Source organism: Muntiacus reevesi, chromosome 1 (genome assembly GCF_963930625.1).
Source record: "Muntiacus reevesi chromosome 1, mMunRee1.1, whole genome shotgun sequence".
In the NCBI taxonomy this organism is placed as follows: domain Eukaryota; kingdom Metazoa; phylum Chordata; class Mammalia; order Artiodactyla; family Cervidae; genus Muntiacus; species Muntiacus reevesi.
Window position 1 is genome coordinate 237,998,536 of NC_089249.1, and position 25,894 is coordinate 238,024,429.

At 41.4% G+C, this 25,894-nt stretch overlaps 1 protein-coding gene across 6 annotated transcripts in view; it reads right to left on the reverse strand.

Moving 5' to 3' along the window:
- Nucleotides 1–207: 207 nt before the first annotated feature.
- The window catches only part of SH3TC2 (SH3 domain and tetratricopeptide repeats 2), a 69,288-nt gene continuing 43,601 nt past the window's right edge, over nucleotides 208–25,894 (reverse strand). For 3 of the 6 annotated variants that reach the window (XM_065918868.1, XM_065918865.1, XM_065918870.1), the window contains 5 exons: nucleotides 18,669–18,819; nucleotides 16,228–16,350; nucleotides 14,845–14,995; nucleotides 13,325–13,536; nucleotides 208–11,663 (listed from right to left, as the gene is read on the reverse strand). In XM_065918868.1, coding sequence (XP_065774940.1) covers nucleotides 11,472–11,663; nucleotides 13,325–13,536; nucleotides 14,845–14,995; nucleotides 16,228–16,350; nucleotides 18,669–18,819 — 829 coding nt within the window. In that variant the 3' untranslated portion in view covers nucleotides 208–11,471. The remainder of the gene's footprint in view (nucleotides 11,664–13,324; nucleotides 13,537–14,844; nucleotides 14,996–16,227; nucleotides 16,351–18,668; nucleotides 18,820–25,894) is intronic. The other 3 variants (XM_065918869.1, XM_065918866.1, XM_065918867.1) reach the window with 2 other exon arrangements.

Consider the following 25,894-nt stretch of genomic DNA (forward strand, 5'->3'; position numbering starts at 1 on the left):
TTCTCAATAAACTTTTACTGAGCACCTGCTATGAATGTGAGCAGTCTTATCTCCTAATTCCTTATGTTTCTCATGAGCACAAATCAGGTAGATTATGGTCTTAATACTTTCTCCATCTCATAATTAATAAGAAGGGGCCACAACCTGAATCGAAAGTTTCATTCAATTTTTTATTGACCCATTCACTGAACCTTTATTGAGGTTCTAACACATGTCAGACACTGGTAATGACTCTGCGAATATAGAAGTGAGTGACTGAAACAAAGTCCCTGCTCTCATGGAGCTTCCAGTCTGGATGGTGCACAGGAATTTTTTTTAAAGTCACACAGACAGTATAACTATAAACTGCGATAAATGCCCTAATGGAAAAGTGCAGGGATCTATGAGCACATGAAAGAGGGATAGCTTAATGTAAAGATACAAGAACAAAGAAAGACGCAGACTTTATATAACTGGGAAGAAAAGAAAGGAATACCATGGCACTTGGAAGAGGGCCAGGTTATAAATCTGAATAATCCCTTAGAACTTTAAAACTACCAAAAATGCAGATCCTCCATGTCATCTCTCTGTTTGGCTATCCTTTTCTCTGCTCAGTAGAGTCCCAAAGCTACATGTTCTAGGATAGACAAAAATCTGTTTTGTTTGTTTCATGAATAAGGAATTGGTTGTCGGGATTACCTTGCAGCTGTTCTTTCAGCCTGGCCCTTGGCAGTTCCCCTGGGGAAGAAAGCAGATGTGGCTAGTGTCACTGCTGTCTGGGGCAATGTGCATACATAACAGGTGTTCCTATGAGCATCTCTACGAAGCAGATGCCCAGTATACTCCCAGATGAACAAACATCAAAGCTCTTAATTTACAAGAAAGTTCAAAAACAAAAATGTCACCTTCATACATAATATTTGGCCCATGCAAGAAAGGTAAAGTAATTGAGTCGTATATATCACATTTAAAAATCATATTCTAGATCTAAAATGTTAGAATCAAAAGCAGAAGAGATCACCTGCTTAAAATTCTTTCCATAGATAAAGAGTTTGCAGTAGGTAAAAATTTGCATAGGCAAAAATCTGCGATCCCAAATAAATATAAAATAGAAGTTTAAGAGAATAAATGTGTTCCTAAATATTGTGAGTCGGTTAAAAACAACAACAACCCTGTTCCTAACAGTCTTCATGCATATGAATTAAAGCATCTCAACATGAACATAGGCTTCACTCTGGCTATTTGTTTCATAAGACACATCTGGAAGATGAGGGCATCCCCACCAGCTTTCCATTATCAAAAGTAGGTAAACTCTCTCACGTCTGTGACCTCCTTTCTGCGCTGCCTTTTCAAGTACCACAACTTCCATCTACCTTACTGCTTTACTTACTCAGGTATCCACAGTCTTCTACTATTGACTCTGGGGTCTCCTGCAAATTCATCCCATTCCTCACCTGGAATCTTTAAAATTGAATTTATAATTTGTTCTGATGTATCACCCTTGTGTGACTATAAGCTTTCTATTTCTCCTCTCATTTTCTATCTGGAAAAGATGTTCTATCATTTCTTCTGAACTACTGAAAGTGGGTGAAAGTGAAAGTGGCTCAGTCGTGTCCTACTCTTTGCGACCCCATAGACTATACAGTCCATGGAATTCTCCAGGCCAGAATACTGGAATGGGCAGCCTTTCCCTTTTCCAAGGGATCTTTCCAACCCAGGGATCAAAGCTAGGTCTCCCACATTGCAGGTGGATTCTTTACCAACTGAGTTACTAGACTGTAATCCGTGAAAATCTCCAAATTTTCTCAAGATCCCATAGAAAATCAGTTCTTTCCAACCCTGTTTCTAGACCCACCACAATTGCTTGACCCACCAGAATCACCATATTGATTTCAGTTTAGCATTCCAGGCTGCTGAAACAAGTTTTAACCTTGCTTCTCTTCATGATCATATTAGTAATGGTATCTGTCCCAAAGATGTGTCACCTGACTTAGATGCACAATATAACATAATAGTTTCTCCATTCTACTTCCAGTATCTGGGAGACAAATCTCACCTCAACCACATACTAACTTCAGACATATCATTCTCTAAACCTCAACTGAGATAACAACAATAGTATCTTCCTCAAAATGCTGTTGAATTATATGAGATAGTTCTTAAAAAGTTTTACATAGGGAATAGCACATAATATTCATTCACAGTGTCAACCATTGTCTTTATTTTGAAATGTACACATTCTCTGGTCTCTATAAAGTTGTCCCAGCAAATGATGTATATGAAAGAACAAAAGCCAGAGCCCTCAAGGTCAGTGCTTTTCAAATGGTAGGTTAGTAAGTCTAGAAATCAATTTAGGAGGTCATAATCTGAATATTTTTAATTAGAATAGAATGTTCTTTAAAATGAATGGAATAGACTATATTAAAGTACATTTCATATTGTAAGCACTAAATGATGTTTTGTCAAATATTATATGTATGTTTGTGCATATGCATACTGAGATACAATGTAAATGCATTTCTTGTTGTGTGTCATGGTTTTTAAAAAAAAAAAAAATGAGTTTTGAAAGGCATTGCTGTAGGCTGATCCAGAACTCCCAAACACACTCTGGTAATGAGATACAATTTAAGAGAGACATTACTGCCCTCTGCTGGAATTCTTTATTTCTCATGGAGAAGAACAACCGTAAAATGGTAGAGGCCTTGCTTCTCCTAGACCATGACCTCATCCATCCTACCAGAACCTTGTTTCGAAGCTTGCCTGGGGGGAATACATCCCTTGAGCTATCCTGACACCCTGAGCAATGAGTCCAAGGCAGCACTAGAAGTGGGAGCCAGAGTTCTCACCTTTAAAATAATTTTGAAAGCACAGTGTCCCTCCCTTCCACCTGCCTCCCAGTCTCTCCCAGAAACTAAGCTGAGCAGCACCATAACTGAGTTATCCTAGGTCTCACCTCTGCCCTGTCATACATCACAGCCTGGCAGAGCCTGCCCTGCTTAAGGGCATGTCTCTGCTTCTCTGGGGAGACGACACTCCTCAGAGGAAGGTGAACGGACTGCGTGTTCTCAGAGCTGGGACTGCCAGCAGCCTCCAACCTCTAATGCTCCTGAATTCTAAAGTAACTCACTAGGGTGGGAAGACCAGAGGGGCATAGACTTGGAAAGATATGCTGTCCCACCACAGAGGTAAGCCTGCACCAAGAGGTAAAGACCCTAAGAGAACAGCACCCCTAATACACACCCCTGTCTTAAGACATTAAAGCCCAGAAAACCAGATACACTTACTAAGAATCTATCTAGTCCTGCTTCAGTATGAGAGCTACTATGAATTGAAGGCTCATACCTAGTCATCCACACTTGAGGTCTCAAGTAAAACTTGAAGCCACTAAAACTGAGGCTAAAGAATGTAGAGTAACTTGCCCAGTCACTCAGCCAGCTTAAGACCCAGACCCCCTTGAGTGCAGGACCAGCTTTCCTAGCCACTGCGCTAAGTCTGGCTGCACTTCAGAACTTCAGAGCTTACACCAAAAACAGAAAAAACTGACTGAATTGTAGATTGGCAAATAAAACTCAGTATGAAAAAAGAGTTTAATCTTAACTTTAAAATAAATAAACTAATGGCTGGGTCATAATCGGCATTTTTTAAGAACATAAACTATTAATTTGCTTTAAAAATAGCCTCATTTGTTTTAAGTCTGGGATCAGACTTCTTTCTTCCTCAGGTAAAAGCCTGCCACCAAGACAGATGTGCCTCAGTCATTTCATCATCTATAAAATAAAGAATGTAAATAAGTGTATCATTTCATCTAGTGTCTACACTATGTGTCAGGCATTGAGTGTGCTTGGTACTTTTTACATGTGCTGTCTTATATAATTCTTACAACTTTGGGTTCAGAGAAATTAATTTGCTGAAGGTCACACAGCTAGTAAGAGAGATTCTAATCCAAGTATCCCTGACTTCCTTGCCCCCAACTAAGAACTTAGTGAGTGCAGGGTTTATCCCCTTGAATTTTTGAATTTTTTCAAAATTTTGAAATTTTGAATTCTTTATCCCCTTGAATTCCTCCCATCTCCTCATCCACACATATCAATGGCAGCATCTATCAAAAGGAAAGGAAGTCAAGATCATGAAAAACAAGGAAAGACTGAGAAACTATCACAGATCAGAGATGACTAGGGAAACATGACAACTTAAATGAAACGTGATATCCTGGATCACAAAAAGGACTTAAGGGGGGGAAACTGGTGAAATCCAAATAAAAGCTGAAGTGCCGTTGTTGCAATATCCAGCTAATGGGTTTCCTGCTTTCCCTCCTGCTGCCTTGTAATCCATTCTCATGCTGCTTCCAGATTCATCTTTCCAAAGCACAAATCTGACCATGCTGTCTCTCCTGCTTAGAACTTTTTTGTGGCTCACCCTCACCTCAGGATCTGTCTCCAGCTCCCGTTTCCAGAGTCGTCTCTCACTTCCCCTCCCTACCTCCTTGACTTTGCTCCAGCTTTGCTCAACTCACTGCTGTACTCAGAAAACAAGCCCTCTGCACCCTCTGGACCTTTCTTGACACATACCCTGTCGGTCAACCCCCCAGGCATCAGTTAGAATTAAATAGAAATCTCTCTCTTTCTCCGGATTCAGTTTAGATTCCTCTGGGGACCACTCCCTGATGCTCTCATTCCTATGCCTGGGCTAAGTCCTATCCCCTGAGTTCTCATTGCACCCAGTAATTAGCTCCCATCACAGTGCTGTCTATCCTGGATCATATATATATATATGCCCCTTTCCTCTTATACAACTGAAGTGGGAAGCATGCACTCAGGCATGACATTAAATAGCATTGACTCCCAGAGTAAGGAGGCCAGTTGTTCCCACTGCTTGCTGTTTTCCTGATTGCAAGGAGAACTGTGTTAGTTTGTCTTCAACACTCCCTGCCATTTGTTAATCTCTTTATTTTCAAATAATGCTAGATCAAGCCTAGGCTCAGCACTTGCCATAAGCAACAAGATCTAACTTGAATTTGGTACACTGTTTTCACCGTATTTATTTTTATTTATGAAATTCTGTTTATAGAAAGCAATACAGAAGTTTCTCTTCTGCACAGACCAGTCATCCTTTATAAAATTAGTTTACATGAGTAAAGAAGTCAGTCAATTTAGAAAAAAACTGGTAAGTGGTTTTTAAGGGGGCACGTATGGTGGTAAACGCACCTGTGCATATGCATGAGCACATATGAACACAAACATGCACATATGCACACGTGCATTTAACTGTGAACATAGCCCTGAAGTAATCACTTGTGGAGCTAAGTCCTTGGATCCAGGGTACTGCTCTTGGCCACAACTACCTGTGTGGAAGGGAGAAAATTACTTTTCTGTTTTTCAGTTTGTGTATGTGGGTGCTCAGTGGTCTCCAACTCTTTGCGACCCCATGGGCTATAGCCTGCCAGGCTCCTCTGTCCATAGAATCTTCCAGGCAAGAATACTGGAGTGGATTGCCATTTCCTACTTCAGGGGATCTTTCTGACCTAGGAATCAAGCCTACGTCTTTTGTGTCTCCTGCATTGGCAGGTGGATTCTTTACCATTGCGACACCTGGGAAGAAGAGAAAAAACTGGGCCATAAAAATATAGGAGTTCATCTCCCAGATACATCTCTCTTCCTGTTCATATCGCATAGAAATAACATTGCTGAAAAGGAACCTGAAGCATCATACTTTTTCTATTAGAGATCAGAGATTCAAAGTGTATAGAAATTAAGTGACATGCCCAAGGTCACATTGCAATTTAATGTCAAATTCAAGATCAAAATCCAAGTCTACCCAACCCCCAGTGAACTGTTTCTTCATTTCTGAAACTCTGCACTCCTAGTTCTTTCTCCAGATAAACTTGTCAAAAGAATTACGTTTTATTTACAAATTACAAGCAAACACAGACAGACATATTATAAAGACATCTTAAGATGATGGCAAAGTAAACAAGAAAAGAATAAAGGCAATATTAGATTTCAAAGCATTAGCATGATTGAATAGGGAAGTAATGTACCTGAAAGCTGAGAAAATGTGTCATGGGTTTTCCACAATGTTGTAATTTCCTCCTTGTTCTTTATTTAGATTAGATGCAAGGAGCCCCGAGCCAGGAGCCAGGCATGTCACTAAGTTTTGGGGGAGGATTAGGATAAAGCAGGTAATTGATTCATCTTTAGCTACTACCTACGAATAATAATACCTGCATAAATAGAAACCAGACCCAAACACCACTTTACTCACTTTCTATGGATCATGAAAAAGTGCATGAACATGATTCTAGGGGTAATAGTTCACCAACATTTTTAAAATGGAATTTTCAGACACTTTTAAAGACTATCTTAGCAGAGTAATTTGCATATACAGTGTAGTCAATGCAATGATATAGTGCAATGTTTCTTCTCATTTAAGAAAAATAGCCTTATCCTCGTCTTTGGAAATGTGCCAAACATTTTTATAATTGACCTGGTTAAAGGTAAATTTATCAGATTTACAGGTGAACAAAAGTACACAGAATCACAAAGAAATAGAAAGATATTCCATGCTCTTGGATTGGAAGAATTAATATTGTTAAATGGTCATACTATCCAAAGCAACCTACAGATTTCATGAGATTCTTATCAAATTGCCCGTGACATTTTTCACAGAACTAGAACAAACAATCCTAAAATTTATATGGAACCATAAAAGACAGAATTGCCAAAGCAATCCTGGGGAAAAAGAACAAAAGCAGGAGGCATAACCCTCACAGTCTTCAGACAATACTTCAGATCTACAGTAATTGAAACAGTGGCATTGGCACAGAAACAGACATATGGATCAATGGAACAGAATAGAGAGCCCAGAAATAAAACCACACACCTATGGTCAATTAATCTTTGACAAAGGAGGCAAGAATATACGGTAGAAAAAATAGTTTCTTCAGTAAGTGGTGCTGGGAAAGTTGGACAGCCTCACAGAAATCAGTGAAGTTAGAACATACTCTCACACCACACACAAAAATAAACTCAAAATGATTTAAACACTTATATGTAAGACGTGATACCATAAAACTCCTAGAAGAAAATACAGGCAAAACATTCTCTGACATAAATCATACCAATGTTTTCTCAGGTCCATCTCCCAAAGAAATAAAAACAAATATAAGCAAATGGGACCTAATCAAATTGGCAACCTTTCGTACAGCAAAGGAAACCATAAATAAAACAAAGACAACCTGTAGACTGGGAGAAAATATTTGCAAATGCTGTGACTAACAAGAGCTCAATTTCCAAAATATACAAACAGCTCATACAACTCAACAACATAAAAAACAAACAACCCAGGTGAAAAATGGGCAGAAAATCTAAGCAGATATTTTTCCAAAGAAGACAGACAGATGACCAATAGGCACATAAAAAGATGCCCATCATTGCGAATTATGAGAGAAATGCAAATCAAAACTACAATGAGGTACCACCTCATATCAGTCAGAATGGCCATCATTAAAATGTCTACAAATAACAAATAGTGGGTATGGTGTGGAGAAAAGGGAACCCTTCTACACTATTGGTAGGAATGTAAGTTGCTGCAGCCACCTTGGAAAACAGTATGGAGGTTCCTCAAAAAACTAAAAATAGAGTTGCCATATGATTCAGCAACCCCATTCTTGAGCATATACCCAGGCAAAAGCACAAGTTAAAAAGGTAAATGCACCCATACAAACATAGCACCACTATTCACAGTAACCAAAACTAGGAAACAAATGTCCATCAACAGAGGAATGGAAAAAAAGATGTGGTACATATACACAACAGAATACTACTCAGCCATAAAAAAGCACAAATGAAATAACGCCATTTGTAGCAACATGGATGGACCTGGAGATGATCATACTTATTATACTAAGTGAAGTAAATCATACTTATCACACTAGGTGAAGTAAGTCAGAAAGACAGATACCATATGATATCACTTATATGTTGAATCTAATACATGACAGAAATGAACCTATCTAGGAAACAAAAACAGACTCACAGACATAGAGAACAGACTTGGGCTCACCAAGAGGAAGGGGGTCAGGGGAGGAACGGGTTGAGAGTTTGGGGTTAGGAGACGCAAACCATTACATATAGAATGAATAAACAGCAAGGTCCTACTGTGCAGCACAGGGAATAGCACAGTATGTTCAATATCCTGTGATAAATCATAATGGAAAGGAATTTTTAAAAGAATATATATTTGTGTGTGTGTATATAACTGAATCACTTTCCTGTACAGCAGAAATTAACACAACATTGTAAGTCAACTATAATTCAATTTTTAAAAGTATGCAAAATCAGAAAGTCTAACCAAATTTCTCAGTGAAGTGTAAAATGGGTGGGTGGCTATAATGCTCTTCACTTAAATATATGTATGTTGGCGGGGGGTGGGGGGTGGGGAATGTTGTTGCTGTTTAGTCGCTAAATCATGTCCGATTCTTTTGCAAACCCACGGACTGTAATCCACCAGGTTTCTCCATCCATGGGATTTCCTTGGCAAGAATACTAGAGGGGGTTGCCATTTTCTTCTCCAGGGGATCTTCCCAACCCAGGGGCTGAACTCATGTCCCATGCATTGCAGGCAGATTCTTTACCATTGAGCCACCTGAGAAGCCCATGTGTGTATGTATTTATGTATACAGATATACTGAAAAATACTTGGCCAAACAGAAACTCATATGAGCAGAGACTGCAAATGATAAATTCAGTGTGAGCCAATGATAAGATGTAGATGATGGGGAGAATAAAAATCTTAATGCAATGTTAAAATACGATATTAAACCACATTAAGTAAATGGGATTCCGTGGTGGCTCAGATAGTAAAGAGTCTGCCTGCAATACGGGAGACCCGAGTTTGACCTCTAGGTCAGGAAGATCACCTGGAGAAGGAAGTGCAACCCACTCCAGTATTCTAGCCTGGATAATCCCATGGACAGATGAACCTGAGCGGGGGTGGGGATGGCTACAACCCATGGGGTTGCAAAGAGTTGGACACAACTGAAGAAGCAGGGGAAGTGCAGTAATGACCCTCAGTACTCTCTACCCACCAGCCAATACCAGTTATTAGAACTACACTATCAAAGGGACAGGAATTGGCATCTGGCCAGAGGAGAGTAATAGGTCAGTGGGGAAAAGGGGAAAAAGGAGAGGGTCTGTAACCTGAGACAAGTGGGGAATGGTTCATGGCTTGGATCCCAGAGCCAACCAAGTCTTCTTCAAATACAAGATTCGTAACCATTCTGGAATGCATGTGCTTCCCAGGAATGTTGTTGAAAGGCTTCTGTATGGGAGGTTAGACTCAACTTCAACATCCCTCCCTTGGGGGATTTTATGGTTTGTGGTGGGGGCAAAACCACATCTGTCTTACATGGTAGTGGACTAGGTCACTTCATTTCCTTCCTGAAGAAGAATACTCTAGAGTAGAGATCATTTTAACAACCAATCAAGCTCCTAAGAGAAAATAAGATGTACCAATATGTGCATAATATTCCTGACTAGAAGATGCACTGCTGACACAACTCACCACCTCTATCCTTCCCCTCCACACCACCAATCATCCAGTAGCCCCAAGAAGCTAGAAAGAAAGGGCAGAGCATCTTACAGTAAATCTAAGCTGTCTGTGATCAGATGGTGAGACCTGTAGCTACATCTTGCATGTTTCCACATTTCAGAACAATAGTGAACCACCAACATCTGGAGTATTTCAGATGCTCATTAAAAATCCATGTTCCTGGGGTATCTCCCAGACCTACTGAATCAAAATTATTGGAGTAAGAACCATAAATTTCATTTTCTGCAAGTTTCTCAGGTACCTTCTTTTCACATTCTCCAAGAACCATGGTTCCAGAGCATTGCTTCTCAATCTTTAGTGTGCATTAGAATCACCTTGAAAACAGGGTAAAGCCAGGGCTCGTTGGCCCCAGAGACTGTGCTTCAGATGTCTTAGGTAGAGCCCTGAAATTCACATTTCATACGATCTCACGGGTGACACTGATGTTGCTTGTCCAGTCAGTGGGTCATACTTGGAGCTCACTGCCTTAGAATTCCTGATACTGTCATCAAAGAACTCAAGACACTGTGGTACCCCAGCTGACTCCCCACCTTCTGGAATCCATATCCTTGGTAAATCCTTCCCTTTTGTGTGGGCTGGACATAGTGATTCACATATAATGAACAAAATATGCAAAACTAGTTGGATGCCACCTCTGAGACTAGCTATGAGAAGATAGTGACTACTCACTCTCACCCTTGCTCTTATTCTTCTCACATGCTTGTTGATGAAGAGGCTGCCATGCTATGAGCTGCCCAATGGCAAGGCCCACAAGGCAAGAACCTGTGGGTAGCCTCTGGCCAACAGCAAGCAAGGCACTAACTCCTACTAATAGCAATGTGAGTGCGTTTGGAAACATATCCTTCCCTAGCTGAGCCTGAGAAGAAGACTACGGGTGTAGTTGATGCCTTGATGGAAGCCCTATGAGCTACTCTGAGCCAGAGGACCCAGAAAAGTCAAGTTTGGATTCCTGCCTTCTCACAGGAGCTATGAAATAATCAATGTTCCAAGTCACTAGATGTGTTATGCATTGATAGATAATAGAGATGCTTTGTACATGAGCAACCCTGGGGTCAATATGACCCCTTGGAATTTAACCCATCCTTCAAGTCCCTCATCTCATCTTCCTTATTATTAAGGAGACAAATGTGTGATAAACATAAATGAGCAATATTTAATAATACACACTGTTTACATGTAATTTATGTCACAATGTTCTTAGTGCTCAATTTTTAAGCCATGACCCTGGAGAGGCTTCCCTTGGGTTTTAGGGAGGTTGTGGGGGAGCAGAGCCTCAGGGAAGGATGGAGATGGTGCATCCACATCAGACCTCACCCTCTGTGCACTCCACCTGGCCATTCTGAGGCTGTCTTTTGCACTAAGAGCATGGTGAATTCTCACCCGCCAGTCCTCGTGACAGGAGGAGTAGCACCTCGACTGGCTGAAGAAAGAAAAGAAAGAAATGACTAGTTTCACTGCTGGCAAGGGGAGGGGTCTTTCCCTGAGAAAAGTAAGTAAAGGGAACAAAGTCCAATCTGCTTGCCTTCTCTCCAGTGCAGTGCCTGATGTCTTCACTGACAGAAGGGGACAGCTTTTCTAGGGAAAAAATTCTCATTTTCTCTAGAACTGTGTGTCTAGAAAGTACATTTCAGGGGCTGCATGTGTGGAAGGGCCACAGTCTACTGGAAAGGCTCTAGACACAAAGTCAGGACCCTAATCTCTGGTCCACCATCCATTCCTTGTGTGACTGAGATGAGCCCTCTCCCTCTGGACTGTGCTCTTCCCACTCTGAGATGAGATGATGGGCCAGGTCATGGCTTGAACTCCCCAGATTAGTGTCTAAGAGGCTAAGAAGAGAGGTAGCTTCTGATCATGGCAACTGGTTGGAGATGGGACAGCTGTCCTCAGAGGAACAGGCCCCCACCACTCAGCCAGCGTGCCCTCTCTGAGGAGCGCCCAGAGGGACAGCTGTGCCACAGGGGGCTCTGGCAGATGTTGTCCAGCCTGGTCCTAATGACGTCCTGCAGCTCCTCGTCACCAAGCAGGACCGCAGCCGCCAGGGCCAGCCAGAAGTACTCGGTGGCATCGTGGGCATCCTAACCCCCAGCATGGGGGCAGAAAAGAGACAGCATTAGCAGACATTTCCAGGATAGGCTTGGAGGCAATGCCAGGAAATCTAAGAAAACTAGCTTTTGCCTGTTTGACATCCTTTCCCACCTCTTTCTCCTGGTTCCTTGGGGGAGTTCCCTCACCAAGTCCACGTCAGCTCTGTGACGTTGCTAACCCCGGAGGCCCTCCTCCCCAGGCACAGGGATGGCGTCTTACCCAGACACAGACAATCATGAAGCAGCATCACCCTGGGCACAGAGCTTTAGGTATAAGAATATGACTCAAGCTGACTTGTCCCAAGTCACTCCCTGGGACTTTTCAAGTGTGACCTAAGAGAGAAAATGGTCCCTCACCCTTTTAGATGGGGGCTTGAAGCTGCGAATAATAGGAGGAGAAAAGGCCAAGTAACAGAGAGCAGTAGAAACATTCTAAGCCAAGAAATACAGAGAGAGGTCCCCACCTCTCTCTCAGATCCATGATGGCTTCTGGCTACCAGCTTCCAGCACTACCTGAAATTAAACTTATACCTGAATTTCCCAGTTCCTTGAGCCAATAAATCTCCTTATTTGCTTAAGCTAGTTTGAGTTGAGCTCTTTCCCTTGCAATGCCTAGAGTCCTTGGTTGATGAAATCAAATCATACACACTTTGTCCTACTTCCTGGGAGCTGTGGATCAAAGGCAAGATCGCTGAGGGGAGTTCTTCACTACCCCATCGTCCCTCCCTACATGGTTGGGATGCAGAAAATATGGTTCTTCCGGTGAGACTCAAAAACACATGTCTGGTTCTCATTAACCCTCATAAGGCAATAGTAAATTCAGACCAGAAACACTCTAGCAAATAAGAAAAAGACAGCAGAGCTGCCCTAATGGTCTGCAAACAGAAGCCACTGTTTCTGTGTGAAAAGAGTAAGAATTCTGCTGAAGCAGAGAGAGACATCTGGTAAGGGAAGCCAATGTCTAGGGACAAAGTTCGACGGCCAGAATGCAACTGAGAATTATAGACCACACACATAGTTCTATTAATAGAAGTCACTGGAAAAATAAGAAGTTCTGGATTCAACTCCAGAAGAGCAAACACGAGATCAGGGCTAAGATCTTCTCAGGACCTAGGCATGCTTACAATCTAAGACCCTGCATGTTATTATCTCAAACATGCCAACATGTACCTAGATTTCATCTAAAATATAATTTACAAAACTTCTTAAGAAGTGAGTTGCAACTGACTAGTTCATCTATAACATTTTTCAGACATACAGTTAGGAATTAATTTTAATTTTGAAGCTTATTTGAAGCTTTTGTTTGGGGGTCTCGTGTATTGTTTAGGTCTCATATATTTTCACAGGCCCTGGAGGAGCTCACAGGTACTAGAACATGTACCCATAGTATCTGATAAATGAAATGGGCCCAGAAATCCCAGCAGGGCAAGGAAAGAGAGGAACATGTCTCCTCAGCAGAGATGGGAGACTCTTTGAGGTCTCCAAGGGGGGCTAAGTGGAGACTGTCATTGTGTTCCCAGAGGAGCCACTCCCCACCCTATGAGACAACACTCCCCAGTTTACCCCTCTCTACTTTACCCTGAAGGCTCAGGGTCAGGGAAGAATATAAGTGGACAGCAGCTCTCAGACAGCCTCGCAAGCCTGCTTCTTACCTTCAGCTGGTAGAAGGTGAGTTGGCCCAGACGATAATACACCTTGGCATAGTATAAGGCCTCCTTGGGGGTCTGTAGCCAGGGTGGACAGAGGGAGAGAGTCTTCAGGTAGCAGTCCTCAGCCATCTCATACATGTGCAGAGAATAGTACACAGTGGCCAGACGGTGGAAGGCCACCAGCTCCTGCCGCTGATCTTCTAGAAATTGGAAGACTGAGAGAGATATCCTATAGCCAACACCTTGCATCATTAGTTAACTCATTCATTCTGTACAAGTTAGAGACCCTTTCACTTTTAACTTATGCTTTAGAATCTTGGGGTCTAATGGGTCTATGACTGGTTTTGCCTTTGGTGGATTTATTGTTTCAATAACTAACTCCTTTAACACAAAACAGACTTTAAAACAGAACAAAGGCTTCCAACTGTATTTTTGGAATATTTACAAGGTGGCTGTTTGATGTAATCTAAAAACATCACTTTTAAGCTTCAAAAAGCCAAAAGCCAAAGCTAAAAGAGAAGAATCCAGCTCTCTGATACGGAAATATCCAGTAATGCGGAATCGCATGAAAGGGTGAATATATCCTCCTTTCAGCTTCCATCCAAGGAAGGATAAAAATGCTCCAGAGGGAGCTGCCTGGGCCCTCAAGTTCTTCCTAAGACCAGCAGACAGTTGCACAAATAAGATTTTCTGCAGTAAAGGAAGAGCTAGGAAAAGAAGAGAGAGCTCTGAAGTGCAATTAAACACAATAAAGTCCAGTACCATCCACATCTCATGCCCTTGAGAATGCCCAGAAGTCCCTTCTAGAATCATCACAGAAGACTCCATTTGCCCTTACATCTAATCAGGCATCCTTTAATAAAACCTGCTTTTCCTCAAGCACCAATATTTGAGATGAGTTTATCTTTTTATATTCTGCATTTTTTTCCTGTTTTAGTGACTTACATTGTTTCCCATTAGCTTTTGTTGTAAATGCAAGCTATTTCAGCTACTGAGTGAGTTAGGTTAATGGGAATCTGACTTTCATTTACATTTCAATACCATATGAAAATATGCACCTGACTAATAATCAACTAATTAAAAAGTTAAGGCACAGTGCTTTTGTAAAAGGCCATTAGTGCATAGGATAGGATAGGATACCAAATGTGCATAGGATAAAATACCATTTACCCTGGACTCAGAATAATACCAACGATACTAACTATAATAGTGTGCACAAGTAACACTTATCAAGGACTTATTATATACCAAGCACTGTGCTGTGGGTTTCAACTAGATTATCATTGGTCTTCATAACAACTGCATGCTATGGATGTCATTTTTAATCCTGATTTGCCAATGACAAACTTGAGGCTTATAGATATTAAATTAGGTAACTTGCTTACCTGGGGGCTCCTTGACACTTTGACCTAAAGTTTGAACCTATGGAGTCATACTCCAAGGGTATGCTCTTACATCTTTGTTGTCCCTCAGGGAGTATCACCCCCTCCCATTCAGTACCCCAGACAATTAGGACCACCTACCTGCAACTGTGCTGAGTCTGGCTGCCAAGGTAGCAAATTCCAAAGCCTTCTCATAGCCTTCCAGGCTGATCTGCAGCTCTGCCAGCTTGTTGAAAATCCGGAGCTCGGTTCTCACTGCCTTCATCCTCCTTGCTAAGGGAACAGCCCCAGTCTGAGAACAGAGGCACAAGGAAACTTAGTCTAGCCGAGAATCATTAACATATACCATATTCTAGGAGGTTATATTATATCTTACTGCCAGGGACTGAGGGATGGCAATGATTGAAGCCCAGGGGGAGATGGCACTTCCCATGCATGGCTTTTCTCAGCTCTCTCTCCTGATCCTTGCTCTTGGTTGCTCTCCCAAGCCCTCAGAGGTGGAGGAACTAAAGGGTCATCAGGCTACCCTGAAACTGAGAGCAGGAAAGAAAAGACAACTTTCCTCAAGGCCACATGGGAAGTTACTCACCTTCCAGTTATGCACTCCCTTCACACCCACAGTGCTAATCTACGAAGTACATACATGGAGTATGTGCATAGTGTCTGAGAATCCCCAGGAAATAGTCATTTCTATTATTTTTATTATGAATGTTGGGCAGGTCACTTCATCTCTCTGAGTCTCAGGTTTCTCATCTATAAAATGTATATGACCAGGAGAACCTCAAAAATCAGAGACATGTCTTTCATTCACTCCTAGCACAGTGCCTGGCACATATTGCTGGTTTGATGAATGTTTGATGACTGAATAAACAATTGAACAAGCAAATGAGTAAGTATTGGAATAAGTGAAATTTTAGGATCAAATAAGATAACAAAGTTTCCCAAACTTCAGTCTGTAATGAGCAATTATGGTTTTTTACATATCTACTTAACATATGGACATTTATTTAATTAATATTATTTCTTAAATTAACTGTCTTTTATTTTCTTGCCTCATTCTTTGCAATAACATCTGTGAAATCATGAGTTTGATGAACTGGTATTATACATTTTTAATTTTAAAAATTATTTTAAAATTACGTATATTTTAATACGTAATAAAACATAGTAAAGCAAAAGTGTTGATCCATAGACCAATCATCTCCCACCATGCCATGTATATAGAAACATTCTGGTCAACAAAGATGTGCTACAAACTGTAAAGTACCGTGCACCTAAAAGTTGTAATTAATATGGTATGTTCTCTCAGGAAGAATACTTTATTTATCAAGCCCAAAAGTGATAGAGTTTATCAGCTCCTTCTTTGAGAGCCTGCTGGACTTAAGAGAGGGAGAGCTTGTGGGCAGACAAAGAAACACCATCAAGAGAGGGGAATGGGGCCTCAAGCCAAAGTCCAGTGAACCTGCCTACATTTGTGCCACAGCCTGGCTGGAGATACTGCTGACTATGTAGCCCATGACTCACTCGGTAATACTCCACCGCACGATGCCTGTGGCGAGTCCCATTGAAGAACACATCACCCGCTTCCTCATAGAGCTTCAGAGCCAAGGAGGGCTCCTCTGACTTCAGCGCTTTCTGGATGGCTGTCTGGGTGGGAGAGAGACTGCTGTCAAAGGCGGAGAGAAGCACATCGAAATGTCCACAGGCTTAGCAAGAAGGACATCCTGACCATCTAGCTTAACCCTCTGTTAAGTCCCCGGAACCTTAAATTGTCTTCCGTACTCAAAAGGCTGGTAAGAAGCCTTCAGAATTCCCTAGTTCTGCATTTCCCCTTTGATGACATGGAGATGAGATCATTTGATGAGATGATGAGTTTACTTTGACAGCCCTAGAAATGGTTTTCAGCAGCACAAACATCTTGTAATAGTTGAATATTTATTTTAATGTGTTCAGAGAAAGAATATTAATAATACATCAATAGATAGCTAGAGGGAAATTTGTACAACACAGGCAGCTCAGCTCAGTGTTGCGTAACAACCTAGATGGGTGGAATGGGGAACATGGTTGGAGGGAGGCTTAAGAGGGAGGGGATATATGTATTACAGCTGATTCACATTGTTGTACAGCAGAAACCAACACAATATTGTAAAGCGATTATCCTCCAATTAAAAATTTTAAAAATTAAAAAAATAATACATCAAAATCTCTGATTTTAGATAGCACTGTTTAATGTAAAAAGTTAAGCTGATATGACGTTGAGTCAAAGAAAAATAAATAAATAATGGCACAGAGGTAGTGGATATGGCAAAACTATAAACCTGATGTATAAATGATTGAAGTTTGGAAAAAGTGATTTCATCCAACATGTAGTTTCCAGATGGAGAAACAGGCTCAGAATAAGGAGTTTTCAAGTTTACATCAATAGTCAGTGGCAAACAAATGCTAGTGTCTTTGATCCCATTACCCTTCTCCTGGCCCCTATGATCTCTTTATCTCGAACAAGCTATTTAATTTTGCACCTAAACAAAATGTGATGAAGACATAGAAGAGAAGCATGTACCACACCTGCAGCACAACTACTGTATCTCAAAGATCCTTAGGTAGAGAATGATTTACCTCAATGGGAAGACTGTGGAACATCAAGTCAGGTGGCAGTCTAGGGTTAGGGGTGTCTGGGACCAATTCTGGTCTGTGAATTACAGGGCCAAGGTCCCTCCGTTATTTTTATTGCATATACAGATACACAAAAATAGAGGCAGTGAGATGAAATCCTGGAGTCAGGAGTTCTACTACCAAGCAATGAACAACCCCAATAGCCCCCTCTGGGCCCTTGTCTCCTGGAGAGAGAAAGACAAGACCGAATTGTCTGTTCTCTGATAATTCTTCCACCTCTAAAATCCCAAGGCTAGAGAATAGAGTCTGAACGAAAAAACTTTTTAAGTCATACTGCTGGAGAGCAGTTTTAACCACTTACTAGCTGTATCACTTTAGGCAAGTAACTCAGCCTCACTGAGTACTGTCTGTAAAATGTAAATTTCAATAGAAACTCCTGCCACATTTGTAATGAGGATGAAACAACATCGTGCATATGAAGTGTTTAACAAAGTATCCCATGCAAAGTAAGACTTCAAACATGTTATACAATCATTATTAAGACTCAGTGGAAGCAAATTTGTGTGAGTATAAGTAATAGAGTAAGGGAGTTGGGTAAAGGGGAAGAAAATGAAAAATGGGAAGGAAGTGAAGATTAAAAGGCATATTTTTGATAGAGTACATCTTCTTATCTACCATCATAATGTCAGTATTGTGCAGACAGTGATAATGATGATGATGAAATACCATTTATTAAGCATTTACTAATTCCCATGTACTTAGTAAATGTTTAAGTACATGTGTTTACTATGCAAATGTTATACTTAATATTTACTAAAGACAGATCCCCTCATGAAGAAACTGAGGCTCAGAGAGCTCAGATAAGTCACACAGTTCATAATCAATGGCCCTGTGATTTGATTCCAGGTCCATCTTCCTTTAAAGCGGAGGTACTTAATCTATACTATGATATACTACAGATGTTAAAGGTGTACAAACAAAAAAAAATCATAAGAAAATAATAATGTTAATACACTGCAAACATCAACCTTCCTTACCTCCCTGAAGTCAAGCTGTGTGTTGAGCTTTAGAAAGATGGATAGAACTGCCAAGACAGATGAGCAAGTCTCCATCATGTTGAGAGCTCACACATGCATATGGAACTCAGGGACTGGCCCACAGCTGCTTGTTTTCAGCCTATCAGACTGCCCTGGTTTCCACCTTTAGTCCAGGGAGCAACCCAGAGTTGACTGTCTCCCTAAGAGCTTGACAAGAACATCACCTCTCCCTAGTTCTAGCTCACCACTTTGGAGGGTACAGCTGCCCCCACTCCCATGGTCCAGGCCAGCAGATAAGCTCTGCTGGAGACCTACCTGCAGGTACAACTCCACCAGTTCATCTTCCTGCATGAGGTAGTGGAGTCGCCCAGCCCCAAGCCAGGCCTCAGCAGCCTTGTCTCTCTCCCCCAGGTCAGTGAAGATACGCAGGCTCTCCTTGATGCAGATGAGGGACCTCCTGAGGGACCTGGGGATGAACATGGACTCATAAGGTATGAGGGCTCAAAGAGACCCAGAGTCATTCAGCACAGGAGGACACTAAAGCTCTGGTGGGTGGACAACATTATTTCAGATCACACAGGGAGATCTACCTAAACCAGCTGTGATCTGGATCTATCTAAACCAACTGTGACCTCATTCCAAACCAGCTGTGATCTGGATCTGCCTAAACCAACTGTGAGATCTTGAGAAAGTATAGAATCTCTCTGTGCCTTGGCTTCCCCATCTGCAAAATGGGGATATAATTGTACCTGCCTCAGAGGATGGTTATGAGAATTAAATGAGATAGAGTGTTTAGAACAGTACCTACCATAGAGTAGGCACTTGATAAACGTTAAATGCTAGTTATCATTTTTATGATTACTGGCCCATGATCCAACCATCTTTCCATGACACTATAACATTTTTCATAAGAACTTAACACAGTGGATGATAAATGCATAATTATTGAGTAAATGAACAAAAGAATGACCATAGTGGTAACTGTAAATCGTTAGAAAGATTTTGATGTTTGTATAATAAGAAAAATCAAAGAAGGAGGAAAGTCTTGATGTTTAACAGACTACTCTTCAGTTATTTGGAAATTGTTCATGTAGAAAACTCTTCCCCTCACGTCAGGGATTAATGAAGAAACAAGGCATAGGTAATACAGTGTTGTACATGTTCAGAATTTCAGAACAAGAAGGAAAATTGGGCATCACCAACTTCAGCAGTAACTAGAATCATCTAGAAACTCTTTAAACATGCATCCACAGGCAAAGTCATCACCCCAATGTGTTGACATACCATGCTAGACTGGTACACTCTAGCTCAAGTAGCAGCATTTTGTCAAAGCTCCTCATCAGCTACTATTGTGACTCTATTGTGCAACTTGGGTTGAGACTCTCTCCTTATTTCATAGGGAAAACAGGCCCAGAGATGGGAAGTGACTTGCACAAGACTGTACACTGCACTGGGGGACAATCAAAGGCCAGAACTCCATTCTCCTGACTCTCAGCCCAGGACCCATCCCACAATACCCATATTCTTCATAGTGTGACTCATGACTCACCTGTACCAACATTACCTGGGAGCTTATTAAAAACAGACTCTCAGAGATCTCTCAGACTGACTGAATCAAAATCATCACAGTAGCAAGCCAGGAATCTGAATTTCTAAGACACACCCAGATTATACTACTGTGCACTGAAGTTTGGGAAACACCAAACCGTGGAAATCCTTCTAGGAATACTGACCATTACCAACTAAATCTGTAAATAGTTAGGAGGTCCTTATCAAACATGGTTCCCTCTCATGATAGGCAACCCAGGCCCCAGGCCCCCTTGTGCACAGTGATGGAAATAAGTATTGTTTGTGACTAATAAGGCCCTGATTCATCTTGACAACAAGGCGGCTATTAGCCTTCAGAGAAACTGTCAGACATTTGGTCCTTGTAAGTCCTGAGAAGAACTCTAGTTCTCTAATGCCCTGCTTCTGATATGACATTTACTGACATTAAGGATGGGCAGTGGCCACTCTCCGTCAAGAAGCAGAATGTCAGACTTGCTCCTGAGACTGTGCTGTGAGCCGAGAAGCTGCACGCAATGCTGAGGTGGTCACCAACCTCCGTGGCCTGGTAACCACATGCCTCCTTCACTACAGGAGGCCCTGACCTTTTCTCATCCACTCTGCACCCCTTAAATGCCAGCAGGGATAACAGGTTCTACAGGCCTGGCCTCCAGTGCTCCCCTACTCCCACTGTAACAATTAATGAAGACAGGACCCTACATCTCATCCTGGGAGATTCTTGGGATATGGTTATCTTCTCCAAACCCCCAGGGAGCAAGATGTGGGTTATCACAGAGAAATGAACTCACAAGAAGGTATTTTGATCTTAGAAATTTTCTCTCTGAGCTCACTATGACTGTGAAAGAGAGGAGGTCAGAATTCCTCAAATATTACTCCAAAGGGGAAGACAGGACTTAGAGAGACCCAGATGCTCACATAACTCTATCAACACTCTATGTGCATGGATTTTCCAAAGATCACTGCTTCCACCAAGACTTATACCTGATTCATGACTCCAGTATAAGACAAGCACTTTATGGTCTAAAGTTGGGAAGTGGTCTCCAGCTTTCTTGGTTCTTTCCTACCACCACTCACCACCCCATGTATTTATATCTACCAGTGGCTACGCTATATCACCCACGAGATGAGTCACTAGCTTGTCCTGGAATGTCCCAGCATGTCAATTCCTCTAGTCAACACCTTCAGGTTCTAGGTGTGGCTCAGCTCCCAAATCAAAGAAGTAAGGAGAACAGCTGGTGGAAGACTATGAAATCAATCTTGATCCCAAGTCTCATGAATTCCTGGCCAGCTATGCCCAGGCCCTGCCATAGTATCTCCGTTTTTCATTTTTTTCTGCCCCCAAAATTCAATCTCTGTGTCTGAATACTTGTTTCTTTCTTCCTTCTGATATCCTGTGGATATCAGTCATGAGTCTGTGGTGAGATGACTTCAGTACACCTGCATTCCCAGACTTCCTCCTACCAACCCCTACTGGGGTTTTCCAGATCCCTGCCCTGCCTGGATGAATGTTGAACCTCTGGCCAGAGCCCAGCTTCCACTAATTGATCTTATCCAATTTCCATAATAAGAACTGCCACTCACCAGGGGCTGACCCTGGGCCAGGTGTTGGGATACAAATTTTAAGTACACATCCTCTCATTTAATCCTCAAGAAATCCCCAGCCATGAAAGTTCTTAGCTCATTTTGCAAATAAAGAAACCCAGGGGTCTTTTAAAAAAACTTGTCCATGTTTGCATTCCTCATTTCTAAAGCTTTATGTGTAGCTCTCTGCTGTTTTGTCTTTAATAACAGCATGGACTGTAATTGTTACTTATGATTTATTGAGACCTTAGCATGCACTAGGGGCTTGACACTCATAATTTCATTTAATCATCACAACAGCACTAAGAGAACAGTATTATTATCATATCCATTTGCAAATGGGAAAAATAAGGCTTTGGAGGGTAGGCAATAAAGACCAGGTAATAAACTCTGTTTAAACAAGGATCTAACCCTGAGAATCAAACTCCAGAGCCCCTCCACAGACCCTCGAACAGTGCTCAATTTCTGGCTCAGAAACCAACTTGTGGAAAGACTTTTGTTTCTTTTGCCACTTTAACAACTTTAAAATTTTGAAGGACATAAAGCAACCTCAAACCTTGAACAAAGTGCCCCCATTGGAAAAAGATGGATGGTGATGTACATCCTAGGCTTGTGATAGAAGGAGAACATGTCAGCAAGTGCAATTCTTTCCTTGTTTATGATTCCAAAAATGTTAGGGATTGCTCATATTAGCTACACTGAAAACCAAACATTGAAGCATTTTTTTTCAGTTCCACAGGAGTAAGATGCACAAGAATAAGAATAAAAGCCATGAAAAATGACTTATAGGCATCTAGGGATTGTATTACATGCAAAGAATCATTACTTCGCAAAGGCCTGTTGCATGCAAGGCATTTCTTTCTGAAAAATAATATGCACATTCTTTGTGTCTCTTAGCACCATTTATGTGATACTTGCAATGAGTATGTGTGTAATATCTACTTCCTGAACTAGATGATAAGCATTATCAGCTCAGGGACTGGGCTGACATTTGTCAGCTTTTAACATAGGGCCTGGGCCATAGTACATGTTCAGCAAGTATTAGTCGAACTGATCCAATAGAACCATAAAGTTCTCAAGGAACCATAAAGTTCCCACCTGGTTCAGCTCTAGAGCTGAGTCTATAGACAATCTAAAGTCTATATTGTGTCACCTTGAAACAGAAGACAAGACCCCTAATGACCTGTCTCATTGAGAGAATTGAGACTTCATCAAACTAGATTCTGTAGTCATTACCATGAAGGCAAAGAAAGCAAGACTCAAAAGATATACTGAACAAAGGGATAGCAAAGTATCTCAAGACAAAATTCTGAACGCTGAACCAAAGTTTTCATTATCTATTGCCCTCCCTTCTTACTCACCATCACTGAACACTAGAGAAAACCTTTCAAATAGGAGGAATGTAAATGAGCAGAAAAGCAGTATGGGTAGTGAAAATCACTCACTCTTCCTTCCTCATAAGGTCATCATGAGATTGCACGTTGGCTGGTAATCAGTGCATGCTCTGTTACTATTATGACCACCATTTTCAATACAGATGCTGACTTTGCCAGTCCAGAGGTCCACCTGCACCCCCATCTAACCTCCACATCCCTCCCTGGGAGGTAGGCTATAGTCTTCTCACTCCTTTAGTACCTATACCCAGAGAAACATCAAACTCAGTCCGTTAAATCTACAGAATGTTTTTCAAATGTGCCCTCCCCTTTCCATTGCTACAGTTAGACCCTTGGCCCCAAATGGTCTTCTCTTACCCTTCTCCAGTTTTCAAAATCTTTCTTATCCCTCAAAGGCATCTTTAAATGCTATCACCTTCATGAAGGTGATCCACCAACACTTAGCTGAAAGTGTTGTTTCCTTTCCCTCCAAACCTGACCCCACAGATGCCTGCCATCTCACCCATGAACACTTCCTGCCTTTGCCTGATATGGCTTTGAGCTTTGTAAGAATGGAAATCCCATGGGGAGAATTTAGTTGAAAAAATGTATCCATTACATCAAAACCCACTTAATAAATTCTTCCTAGAAGTCAGTGCCAGGAAAAAATTTGCTCCAACAGATACATTTGTTTATATTTTTTTTATCAGACAGTGGGAACCTCATATGGTTTTTCCCTTTTTACCTCAGCTACCAGGAAGCTTAGAGCTAAATTACAGTAACCACCTCCAGGTGCATGGAAACACTTGTTTATCTATTTCTGTTAGCTGGTCTTTGTTCTATTCTTTTTCACAAAGGCTTTGCAGGAGTAGTTGATTTATACATGCTAAATAAATAGAGCATTATAGCACATTCTCTCTGACAAACTGAGCATCCTGAAAAGGGGTAAACATCTCACGCCCACACAAATATGTATGTCTCTCTGTTCTACGCTAGACACTAGGTCTGCCCACATGGAGTTTACAGTCACTACATCAAGACCTTCTGAAGCTACTTCAGAGTCCCCAAAAGTCTAGGTCTCTGATCTAGAAGGCCCATAACTTCAGAGTCCCCAAAAGTCTAGGTCTCTGATCTAGAAGGCCCATAACTTTAAGAATCTGCCTCCAAAACTCAAGACTCTTTGGAGGCAGCAGGAATTCTTATACTAACAGGGCCATTACCAGTGTAGCATAGCATATCTGGCTCGTCCTAGACATAACATTTTAGAACTAGAAGGCACCTTATTCAATTTAACCTTATAAATGGGGCAACCAAGAGGAGAAATGACTTATTTAAGGACACGTTATAAGCTTATGGCAGGCTCAGGTTTCCTGACTCCCAATCCAGTTTCAGTCTCTTCTCTCACTGCTCTGTGGCCTCTGACTTCCAGACACTCCTTGGAGCAGCTCCAGCTCCACACCTTCCCTTCTCTCTATCTCTCCCCACACCTAAGAAATCCAGTGGTCCTTCATATTGCCTTAAGAAAGGCCTCTGCACTCTGTTGACAGCATCCAGGGCTTTTTCTCTGGCTCTTCCCTTAGAATTTCCATGGTTTTTTACAACTGGAGGAAGGAGGAAGGCTGTGAGCAAAGGATGGCAGTTGGGTAGGTGATTAATCACTGCACAGCAATAGACTGAAGTTGCACACAGGGGAGGGTGGCAATAAACCTGACACATATTTGCCACCCATACTCCAGTCCCTTAAAAGTCAACTTTCCCAAAGCCCATTCTCACTATGTGTTACCATGAATATATGACTCTCTCATCTCTAAGGTTAATTTAAGCCTACCTTCTGGATCTGCTCCCAAGCTATACAGATTCCTAAGGTGTTCAGAACAGAAACAGAGTGGGTCTGGGGCCAGGCTTCCTGGCCCCTCACAGAGTGCAATGATTCAAAACTCCATTCCTGGGACTAAAGACAATGGGATATTTGGAGGATACCTGATTCTTGTGAGAAAGGGAAGAGATGAGGGAGAGGGAGACAGAATGGGAGAAAGAAAGACAAAGAAAGATTTCATTATCTGATTATTAGTGGTCTGATTTATCAGGTACCCAAGGTTACCATATTGCCTAGAAAAGCAAAAATTATCATTTAAATGCTTTTTCCTCAATTACTTCTCTTTGCTCAACCCTGGCAATCATCTCTCCCCTATGTTAGAAGTCATTCATAATTTTGAATACAATGCTACAATGCTAATCTATTGCAAAGTGAAATTAAATATAAACCATGCAGAGTTTAATGGAATCAATTAAAGGCTTGTTAGACAGCAGAGCTGCAGGCCATGCCACTGGCAAATGAGGATCAGGCAGATCTGATCAGTGAAGAGACAGAAAGGAAAATCAGCAAGAGACGGCAGGATAGTTCACTTGAGAATAATTTAAATATCAAGAGTGGGGGGGAAAAAAGCCTTTGGGTAAAACAGTTACGTTTTGGGATATTTTGGAAAAATGAGCCTGTCTAAGAGAGTCCCAAAAAGTCAATCATAAAACACTTCTTTTGTTATGTTTAGTTTATGACTTAGAGCATAGTTGCAGTTATAACTTTAGCTTCTTAACTAAAAAGTGAAAATAAACTTAGTTTCATCATTTCCAGTTTCATTTTAAAGGTAAGTTACCAATCAAAATTTTTTATTGTGAAATTTTACACCCCTACTTTCTGTGCATTTATTTACTTTGTGTCCTTTCTGTAATACCAACTGTCCTCAGGTAATGAAGACCTCCTGAGGGTTCCATGGTCCTCAGTATAATAATTGCCACCTCTCTGAATTATGCACCCTCAGCCACGTCCATTTGATAAATTGTTATAGAAACACACAGGTAATTACTTATAACACAGCCAACGTGATCGAGCCTTATCAGGTACTGTCCAAGTGACCCGTGTGCATTAACTTGTGAGGAAGTGGAGGCATGGGCAAGTATAAAAATTGCCCAAAGTCACACAGCTAATAAGTGATGGGTGGCATTGAGTTTACAATGTGTGGT